This window comes from Salminus brasiliensis, chromosome 6 (genome assembly GCF_030463535.1).
Source record: "Salminus brasiliensis chromosome 6, fSalBra1.hap2, whole genome shotgun sequence".
Lineage (NCBI taxonomy): Eukaryota > Metazoa > Chordata > Actinopteri > Characiformes > Bryconidae > Salminus > Salminus brasiliensis.
In genome coordinates, this window is record NC_132883.1 from 35,046,579 (window position 1) to 35,055,872 (window position 9,294).

A 9,294-nucleotide genomic window follows, 5' to 3' on the forward strand; every position below is an offset into this window, starting at 1 on the left:
TATTAGGCATAATTTCCTGTCATATTAGAATGTAAAGCTTTCCCTTACCTACAGTTTCAGCTTTCAGTTTTACTTAAGCAATAGAACATAAGAGGGAGTGATGAATAACATTAACATGTTATGATGAATTTGCAGTAACACACTACCTCGAGTGTTCTATTGCTCTAAATGTTTTACTAAATATGCGTTCATTTTGTTCTTTCCGCCAGAACGTTTTCTCTTTTTTCAAGAAATTAGTTATTGCTATCCAACCAGAAGGATAACTGCTGGTACTATTAGGCTCACCTTTTTTAGTACGGATAGAGCCATAGAACTATCAAAGTATCAAAGTTCAGAGACATTATAAATGAAGACACCGGCCACTGGTTGAAATGTGAATGGGAGTCCCTGTCACGCTTCACATGGCGTCTGTTTACGGATAAAGTTCAACCCTTCAGCAAAATGAGTCAGTCAGCTTTCTGGTTACGCTGATGTGCAAGTGGGGATAATCCCCCTTTGATGTAGGGATCTGTGCAAGTGCAGTAGCCAGAACAAGCCAAAAATTATGTTCTTTGTGCATTATTGGGCCAAACATTACAAACTACTCATGAGATTTTTGTCCGATTTTATCTGTGATTTAAAATATGTTTTTGCTTCTGTAATTCTACCATTCTAGTATTTTTGTCTGTCCCCATTCATAGAGATGAACCTGGTCTTGTGTGACTGGAAATTACTGCAAAGATGGCCGGCGAGTGAACAGACTTGCCTTTCAATTGTTGTCAACACATCAGCGGAGTAGTACAGTTATAGTGTGAAAAATATGTGGCTGTTATCTCGAATATAAGCACAGTTAAAATGTTTCTCAACCAATCAGATTGTGAGGTCTGCTAACTAAAAGGAGTTCAAAATACTAAAAATATGTCTAAAGCCACTCCTCCCAATTCTAACGTCCTATAAATTTAATCTAGACAGTGTCCACATGTCTATATCAAGTCTATGCAACCTTCCACCACCCACCACCTCCCCTTTAACCCAATCATCTATCAAGATGGGGCAAAGCCACACCAATTCCAGCCAAAAACATGTTTCCCCTTTCTCGCAGTATTCCCCCAATCATTATGAGCTGATCTAGTCAGGCAAACTGTTGTATAATTTGCTATTAAAATGGAATAAAATATAGTTGGTCGGAAGTGTACACTCATCAAGGAATATCATGAATGGCATACCAATATTGGGCTTTCGAGCAAAACAGCCATGCTACTACTGCCATGCTACTACCGCCATGCTTAACAGTTGGTACAGTGTCCTTACCTTTACTCCTCCAAACATACCTCTGGTCACTGTGGCCAACTATAAAACAAACGATAAAATCACTAAAAGTGCAATATTGCCTTCTCTGTTCAGAGGAGACCATTGATTTCAGAAGAAACAATGAATGAGCAGGTGTTCCAATACTTTTCTCCATATTGTATATATGCCTTTGTTTTGTTTGATGACTGCAACTTCTAAGAGTGAAATCTTGTCAAATTGTAGCTGCTGTACTATAAAGCAGTGTTGTCACCAGTGACATTCTACCTTGTGCTCTACTTTGTTTTATATATTGCATTCTTCATCAATTTCTCAGTGTGGAGGTCAGATTAATGGTGGTGATATTGCGGTATTTGCCTCCCGAGTGGGCCACGGACTGTGCTGGCATCCTCACTGCTTCGTATGCTGTGTGTGCGCTGAGCTGCTGGTGGACCTCATCTATTTCAACCAAGACGGCAAGATCTACTGCGGCCGCCACCATGCTGAACGGCTCAAGCCACGCTGCTCAGCATGTGATGAGGTCAGTACCATAACTCTAGCTTTCTACCACAGATGGTTCAGATGCCCAGACTGTCTTAAAGTAGACCTTGTGTGAGGCCACACCCTGCCTGACTCTGAAGTGAAACTGTAGTGAATATTAAATACAGCTGCAAAGAGAATTATTCAACTCCCATTTCAAATTAGGTTTATTAGCAAGATGTACAAACATTCAACTGTTTGCAAAAAAACAATCAAACAAGATGAATTTAAATAGCTCAACACCACTAATAGAACAAATGCTTTCTCCAAATTCAACACAAAACGACTGCAGTCTCCGAATTATTTAACCCCCGGATTCACAATTGCAAACCAGGTGGCTTGAGATAAAACACATCAAATGCCTGGTGTGGCTGGGGGTTTGTTGACAGTGACGGTTATTTGCAAGTTAGAAAAATATCAAGAGAATTGTCCAACAAGCTGCCATGCAGAAAAAGGATACAGAAAGAGAACAAAGGCACTGAATGTTCCTAGAGATACAGGAAATCTATCACCTCCTGCCACCAGATTCCTGAGGTCAAAAACCCTCAAATGACTGCAAAAGACCACTGCAGCAAGATTTGGTTTCAAGCAGGTGCTGAGGTTTTAGTTTGCACAGTAAGGCACTTACTAAACACTACAGCGAAAAAACACAAGATGAATCTGCTCAGAATTATATAAACAAGCCACAGATATTTTGTCCTGTTTTGTTTACGGATCAGGGGAGGTGTCTACTGAGGCTTGGTTTCAGAAGAAGTCCTGGAAGATTCTGGAGTGGTCGTCACAGTCGCCTGACTTGAACCCCACAAAAACTCTTTGGAGGCATTTGAAGAGGGCGGTTGTAGCACCCAAACCCAAGAATATTAGTGAACTGAATGACACTGCCCATGAAGAATGGGCTAAGATTGTAAGCAGGCAGCATGTACCATCAGCCACCAGCAGGGGGCATGGCCAGTACAGTGGGAAAGCTGGTGGAGCTGGAGTAAAGAACTTCAGAACCAGAATCAGAATCTCTTTATTTCACCAAGTATGTTACCCATACAAGGAATTTGTCTTGGTGAGAGCAACACGTATGACAAGTAACAAAGAAACACAGAACACAGTCTTAAACTAAAGGAAAATTACACTAAACAATAAATAGGGTAGGGGATAAATTAAAAAAAAGTAGAAAGTACTAAAGGTAATAAAGGTAATAAAGAGCTGAAAGATGTATTTACAGAAAAGAAAAGAACATCTGTACAGGTGTGCAAATAGTCATAGTGCAAAATAGGCAGAGTGCAAATAACCCCCAGCAGTAATCAACGTTGACCAAACCCACCTGTGTGGCACAGTATAAATACACCCAGCCAGACACACTTCCCCGTCGCACCTTTGTAGAGGGGCGAACGGTAACAGTGGGTCTAAGTTGCAAAGTTAGAGCTATTTTTTTTTAAGAGTTAAAAAAAAGAAAAGAGTTTATGTTTGGAACAGTTTGGATTGTCCTTTGCTGGAGAAAAGCCACTCACAGCTGTGGTGGTGTGGTGGTAACGCATTGGGCTTCAGTCACCAGGGTTAGGAGTTTGAGCCCTACTGCGGCCATGTAGCATCACCAAGCACCAATCTTGTCTTCACTTAAAACATTTACCATTTCTTACACACATATGATATGAAACCCTTAAAAAGTGAATTTATAAAAAAATAAATGAACTGCACCTGAGTCTGTACCCCACAACACACCGTAACAAAGAATCCTCAGCACACTGCCAGAAGCCTGTGTCTGGCTATGCGCCATGTTTGCAGAAGGTCATAACCGTAAAATGATCTCTACTAAGTACTAAAGACGCTTGAGATGAAGGGGTTGAATAATTCTGAGACTGCAGAATGCAGACTGCATCATTTAAAGTGGTATTACGTGTTGAATTTGGAGAAAACACTTGTTAGATATAATATGAGCTGTGTTGTGCTATTTAAATTGGTCTTGTTTGATTGCTTTACTGCAAACAGGCAATTGCAACTGTCTCTTCACTGACTGTACTTCTCTTATTTCTTCCTACCATCTGTAGATTATCTTTGCTGATGAGTGCACAGAGGCAGAAGGAAGGCATTGGCACATGAGGCATTTCTGCTGTTACGAATGCGAGGCACCGCTAGGTGGCCAGCGCTACATCATGCGAGAGGGACGGCCTCACTGCTGCAACTGTTTCGAGTCACTCTATGCAGAGTACTGCGACGCATGTGGAGAACATATAGGTAGATCACTGTTATCTTACTTCAACTGTAGATTAGCACTGGGCAAGGAAACTACATCTCGGGCATTGTGTGGATGCAGTGGCAGCAGTCCATACCACTGGGAATTCCGTCTGTGTTCATGTTCTTCGCAGTGAAATGATGTCAGAAGTTGAATTAGTTGAATCCAGGGGCGTGTCTAGACTACCTGTTTTACTGATAGCACAGACTGCTTGCCTGATAATTGCCTAATATTACTATTGGAACTGGAAAGTTGTATAGGCTTTATCGTGATGCTCAGTTTGCAAGCTTGTGTTCTCAAAGCCCCTGTTACTAGCTAACATAAATAATGCCTATGCTATCATAATTGATGCCTTTGCTGGTTTAATGAATGCTTTTGCTTTAGTGGCCTTATTTTGGTAGGATATATGGTTATAAGTGGATATAACCAAAACTTGTAGCTATGAGCTGTCATTACCTTGCCTGTTGTGTGGCTGATTTTCTTTAAATTATTTGCAAATGTCCATTACTCCCTGCAAAACCCAAAAGGATCTGGCTCTGATTGAAAGCGTTAGCTGCTCAAGCATTTAGAATGACTCTGCATTACGGAAATTGTGTTTCCTGTAGTGAATTTGTATATAAATCGGAATCAAATTGACTTTTTACCTGATTTGACATGATTTAAGTGGGGTACAGTAACATTTTAATGGGGCACATACCCAAGTACATGAGTCTAACCATGCCCCTGGTTGGATCGTCATCTGATTATTAGTGACTGTGCTAATTATTAAGATTTAAATAACACTGGACAGCCTTCTATGTAGGTTTTTTCTTTTCTCTGTACAGTCACCTTGTCCTTCCATTCTGTTCCTTTCTGCTTTCTCTTGTGAAATATGAAAAACAGTTGGTAATTACAGTCTGAAGTAGTTGTTGTTGTGTGTCTCCACACAGCGCTCAGTCTTGATCATTTATTGAACGATTGAGAATGTTGTTTTCTCTAGATAAGAAGCTGGAGTTCAGCTAGCGGTTGTCTGAAACACATCTATGTTATGCAGTGCAGTTAATAGACTAGTGCTGGCAAGAGGATAACATTGTCAGAGCAGAATTTTAAAAGACTGCTGTTGGCAAACAAACTATAGGGACCATGCTTGACTTAATATACTAAGACATATTAAAACTGTTACATCACAGTTTTTGTGTTGGCTAAAAATACTGTAAGTTCATAAAGTTTGAGGGGGTGAAGTTTGCTATCATTTTGCACATGCTGATTTTGTTTTTACAAAGAAAACCCATATAAAAGGAAGAATAATTCATTGAAATTATCTTCAATTAAAATTCATTGTCATGAATGAATTGTAGGGCCAGAATGAGGTGACTGATAAAGATAGAAGTCATAGTTCTAGCCAGACCAAAAGTACTGCTCACATTCTTTTTAAATTAAATATCCTTAAAGATTTTAATTATGTCATATAAAAAGTGTTTATGCTGCAATTGACCTGTATTTCTACCCTTAGGCATAGACCAAGGGCAAATGGCTTATGAGGGTCAACACTGGCATGCCACTGAAGAATGTTTCTGCTGCGCTCGCTGCCGCCAGTCTCTGCTGGGCCGTCCCTTCCTGCCTAAGCAAGGCCTCATTTACTGTTCCCGCCTCTGCAGCCAGGGGGAGGAGCCTGACCTGTCAGACTCCTCTGACTCCGCCTTCCAAAGCGCCCGCTCCCGCCAGTCACGCCGCAGTGCCCGAATTGGCAAGCAGGGGACCAAGAGCAAGGCAGAAGGGGGGCGACAGCAATCAACTGGCTCAACATCAGCCACAGGTGACCGGCTTTCAGCGGATGCAGACTCCCTTGCTGTGCAGATGGACTTGCTGAGTGTGTCAAGTCCTGCTCCCAGCCGCACCCCCAACCGCACACCAACACGAACCCCAAGTAGGACCCCGAGTCGCTCCCCAAGCCTGAATCGCAAGCAGTCTGTTTGGATGAGCAGGGATGAGCCGTACTCCTACGAGTCCAATCAAAGAGATCCGTCCCCTTCCCCAAATGCCCATCAGCTGCGGAGCCAGTGTAGCATCCGGAGCCCTTATCCTGCCTCTCCAAGCCAGCCACCGAAGGTTGTGAGCCCTCCCGAGTCTTGGCACAAAGAACCCCAAGGGAATAACCCCAAAAAGCCCCCAGTTATGGCTGCCCTGAGGGGCCACTCTTTCAACGAGAACTGGGTGCATCATGGACAAGACCCTGAGTTCCATCCACCCAAACTCAAGACACAGATGAGTTTCAATGAGGTATCCAGTCGTGGTGCTGGATTCTTAGACAAGCGGAGCGTGAGTGTACAAGGCTTCCCTAGAGAAATGCGCCCCCCACTTCTGAGGAGCAGGCACCACATTGGTCCCAGTTTTGGTGAACTGACGCCTCTGGAGCAGACACCACGAGGGTCTGCGGACTCACTGGCCCTTTCCTACGCCACAGGTAACCACACTCAAGCATTTTCCATACATACTGTTGTCTTTAAAGAGGGTATCTCTGCTTTGAACAGCTCCTGATTATGGTCCTATGCTAATTCTGTTCCTATGCAGGAAACTCTTTGGATGGGACCACTAGGCGCCAGGAGCACCTTTCCCGCTTTTCAATGCCTGACTTGAGCAAGGACTCCGGTGTGAATGTATCTGAGAAGAGTGCCATGGGAACTCTAAACTCATCCATGCAGTTCCGCAGCACTGAATCCCTGTCGTCAGTCCCAAGACCTCTTGCCGACCTGGGTATGCCTGTCAGACTAAGGTATCCTCCGCCACTCTACTGGGACTCGCCTAGAGGCCTAAGCTTTGATGAGCAAGCCAAAGGGCGAATGGGCCTTGCAGGAAGCATGGGCAATGTTCACGTAGTGACACCACGGCCACGGCGAGCCAACACGCAAGACTCTCCGCGGCAGCAGAGGCCAAGGCAACACCACCATCGCAAGAGTCACAAGGGTCATAAAGGCCACCATCGCTCCAGACGCTCGCGCTCAGACAACGCCCTTCATCTGGCCGCTGAAAACCAAGGTTACCCCAGTGACCCTGTTCAGAGGTTCCGTGACGACTTCCAGCGGCTCCCCTCATCGAGGATGTCACGTGATCCTTTCGGAGGAAATTACGCATATAGGCAGCAGTTTTTCAGGCCTTGTCCTCGGACCACCTCCGACCTGACCCTGCAGGACCCTGGGGGTCCAAGACTAGGCCAATACCTGGGCAGGTACGGAGAGTTGGCAGAAGATGAAGATCACTTTTGCTCCACCTGCTCCTCTTCATCCGAAGCGTCCGACGACGAAGGCTACTTTATGGGCGAACCCATTCCCCGGCCCGTGCAGGTGCGTTATCTTGACAACGAGGATTTGCGACAGCGTTATAGCCCCACTATGATGGGTGGTCACTCCCAGCTACACACACGTAAACGCCGGAAGAGTAAGAACTGCATCATCTCATAAGACAGCTTGTGCGTGTGTATGTGCGTGCGTCTGTCCATCTGTGTGTGTGTGTGTGTGCGCGTGTGTGTCTGAGTGTGTGTACTTATTCTAATAACTTACTGAATGGATTATAAACTTATTTAAAGCATGATCAAATTATAACCAAGAAAACTTGATCATGCCCTCTGGACCTTATCTCCTCTGTTTACTGTGACAGAAGATGGCACAAAGATTTCATGTATGAACAATTACCTATTTGAATATTACATTAAATATTGTATATTCGACAACACTTAAGTTCACTTGTAGAAACGTGCAATAAGAATGTGCAATGTACCTTCTGGTTCGGCTGGAAAACAGTAGCGAGGCTCAGTGTGCACCGGACTGTTCAGAGACGAGAACTGATACTGGTTGGTTACCCTAACTGGCTTTCATTATTGTATTCTAATCTTTATTCAGAGTTGTCTTAAACTTAAAGTCATTTGTGTTACTGTATATGTAAAGACCGAGAGAGTGCTAGCTCAGCCACACGGCTTAATCTGTCAATACTGATTTATGAAGTCAGCTAGTTGAAGACTGAGGGGACTTGGCTTTAAGTGCAAATCTTATCTACCCCAGCTTCAATGCAAACCCCCCCTTCTCTTTTTCTCTCTTTAAACCTGTCTTTCTTCTCCTCTTTTAGCACAAACGTGAGACCCAGTTCATATAACCCTTATAAATAACACCATATACTAGTTCCCATTGTTTTAATTGCTTGCACCCTGTCTTATAAATGACACTTTAAGATCACTTACATTCGCTTTTGGGCATAGCAATGTTTGGTATAGTCCTGTTTTAAATGCAATATACTTTCTTTTCCAAAGTCCTCATTTTAATAATGCTATCTTTAAATTATATGTATGTACAGTGATTTTAAAAAGTACTATAAGTTATGGCTGTAGTATTGTAAATGTTCTGTAAATATAGTCTTAAATATTTCTATATTTTGTAACTTCAGATGCATTATTTGTATCATATTGTAGAGTGTAGAAACCCAAGCTGACTGCATGTATCCCCAGTTCATGTCTTGTATCTGAATTAAATAATATTTAAATGATCAATAAACAGCGGCCTTCGTTTCCTTTCACACCACTGAGGGGTTTGTGGGGAAGGATTTTAGGTGGATGGTCTGGAATCCAGGGTGAGTAGCATCTGTTCATTTGTACAGTGTCTGTCAAAGCAATTTCTTTAGAGAAATAACCTTTCAATGTATAAAAAGGACACACATCAGAATTAAATCAGGGGATGGGTAAAAGTTCATAAATTAGCAAAACTCTTTTGAATTAACAATGTACAAAAATGTAAGTGAATCCTTCGCAATTACATGGATTTCTGCATTGTACATGTGCCCTGATCATTATCTACATCACATTTATAGACAAACACAATCTAACTAAACTAATAATACAGTTAACAGTTGCACTGTTTGTCTTTTATTCAACGCACCAACATCTGCAGTGCAGGCTAGAAAAAGTTCATGTGAATTCTAAAATTTAATAACCTGTAGATCCTCATTAGCAGCTCCACCTCCACCAAACCTTTGTAACTACAAACAAGATTTACAAGACATTTTGAATGATTCTATCCTACAAATGTGTTTTAGTTCATGAATATTTCTGCTATATGTAAATATTGTTCTTCACAGCTTAAATTCGTGGACATCCTCAATATGTAGCCACAGAGGCCTCTGTGGCTACATATTGAGGATGTCCACGAATTAACACTACTTTTTCTCTGCCTGAGAAAAAGTAGTGTTAAAGCACTTTAAGTTATCAGACGATTAGAAAGTACCGCTTCATTCATGCCTTT

General features: G+C 42.5%; 1 protein-coding gene across 3 annotated transcripts in view; it reads left to right on the top strand.

The window, feature by feature from the left end:
* Positions 1 to 8,550, top strand: part of prickle2a (prickle homolog 2a) — a 64,069-nt gene extending 55,519 nt beyond the window's left edge. For all 3 annotated transcript variants that reach the window (XM_072682183.1, XM_072682184.1, XM_072682182.1), the window contains 4 exons: positions 1,604 to 1,807; positions 3,846 to 4,032; positions 5,523 to 6,473; positions 6,581 to 8,550. In XM_072682183.1, the coding sequence (XP_072538284.1) occupies positions 1,604 to 1,807; positions 3,846 to 4,032; positions 5,523 to 6,473; positions 6,581 to 7,467 (2,229 nt within the window). In that variant the 3' untranslated portion in view covers positions 7,468 to 8,550. The remainder of the gene's footprint in view (positions 1 to 1,603; positions 1,808 to 3,845; positions 4,033 to 5,522; positions 6,474 to 6,580) is intronic.
* The last annotated feature ends 744 nt before the right edge of the window (positions 8,551 to 9,294 follow it).